The 1,458-nt window shown below is 66.4% G+C and overlaps 1 protein-coding gene across 1 annotated transcript; it reads right to left on the reverse strand.

The window, feature by feature from the left end:
• Nucleotides 1-573: 573 nt before the first annotated feature.
• EMIHUDRAFT_372975 (hypothetical protein) lies at nt 574-1,193 on the reverse strand (the record flags this gene model as incomplete). The annotated part of the gene is made up of 1 exon (XM_005791484.1): nt 574-1,193. A coding segment is annotated over exon 1 (528 nt), but the record flags the coding sequence as incomplete, so codon positions are not given.
• Nucleotides 1,194-1,458: the final 265 nt, after the last annotated feature.

The raw sequence follows: 1,458 nt of genomic DNA on the forward strand, positions 1-1,458 counted from the left end.
CCCTGCCGCCAAAAAATCGCTTCGCCTGCGGCGCGCTCTTGCTCCTCATACCTCGAGCGCAATCCATAAGTAGGAGACGCTCAACTGTCGCCATTCAGGCGCCTGATCTTTCAGCAAAGCGATGGCCTACCTGGTACGAGTTCAGATGCGCGCCCGGCAGAAGACGCTTGTGATGCCGCATGCAGTGGAATGCAGACAGAGAACGGACGGCAAGAGAAGGCAAGGGAAGGAAGAGAAACGGCTGGTGAAGCTCAGCTCACGGCGTAGTATTGCGGTCACTAACCATCCACGGCAAGAGTCACGGTGAATGCTAGCCGTCTTCCAGTCTTCCACACATCGCGTCGGGATCATGGGGACCTTGCCCTTCTTCGCCTGCTGGGCGAGAAAGTCGCGCAGCCGGCGTCTCACGTTCACCAGTTGCCGCGACAGGCTCGGCCCGTGCGGCCTCAGCAAAGGCTGATCGTCCGCCCGCATGGCCTCCTGCTGCCGCATCGAGCAGGTCGGCCAGTTCGCTATGCTGCGCGGCCGCCGCGCGGCGATGCGCGCCCGCTCGCGTCCCCGTGGCGACTGCGTCCTCCTCGCCGCCGCTCTCCTCGCCGCCGCCCTCCTCGCCGCCGCTCTCCTCGCCCTCGGTGGAGGCCGCCGCATTCGTGCCGTTGGCTGGCGTCGGCATCGCGGTCGCGCGCCGCCACTGCTCGTCGTCAAGCATGTGCCAGTACTGCTCGCCCTGGTAGCCGTCGTATTCGACCTCGTGCACGAGCCGGCCGTCCACGTCCTCCTCCCGCCCCGCGATGGTGGCCGGCCACCACAAGCCTTGCTCACCCAGGATCTCGACGTGCGTTCCCGTCTCCACGATGGTGTGCCCCGCCTGCTTCGCCGTCTCGTCCACCCGCAGCCGCTCCCGCCGCTCCCTCTGGCCCTCCCTCGCCGTCGGAAGGGCGTAGTTCGGGCCGCTCTCCTCCACGCCGGCCAGGACGTCCGCGGCGCTCACCGCCTCGACGTCCGTCGCCTCCTCCGCCGCCGGCTCGGTCGAGCCGCCCGCCGCCTCCCGTTGTCGGCGCTGCCGCTCGCGCTCGTGGTGTGCTGCTCGGCGCTCGACGCCGCCGCCCTCGTGCACACACGCCGCCTGCGGTGCCATCTCGGCTTTCGCGCGCAAATTTTGTCCATTTTGCACAAATTCCGCGACAAAGCCCCTTCGAACGCGCGAAAGCGCCGGCTTTCGAAACTCGGCGCCCGCCCTCTTTCTGGCCGCGTCCCTCCACTGTCCAATCTTCTGCATTCCTCTTTTACATACATAAATTCTCCGCAAGAGCCAAGAGAGCCTGCCGCTAGCGGAGAGTAGCGGTGCAGAGCGCGAACTCGCCGTACTGAGCCTAGCGCAGCGCGAACACGCCGTCTGAGCCTAGCGCAGCGCGAACTCGCTCCTGTTCATAGCTGCGCAACCCTAGCCTAGCTCCA

This window comes from Emiliania huxleyi (genome assembly GCF_000372725.1).
Source record: "Emiliania huxleyi CCMP1516 unplaced genomic scaffold EMIHUscaffold_1123, whole genome shotgun sequence".
Classification (NCBI taxonomy): Eukaryota; Haptophyta; order Isochrysidales; family Noelaerhabdaceae; genus Emiliania; species Emiliania huxleyi.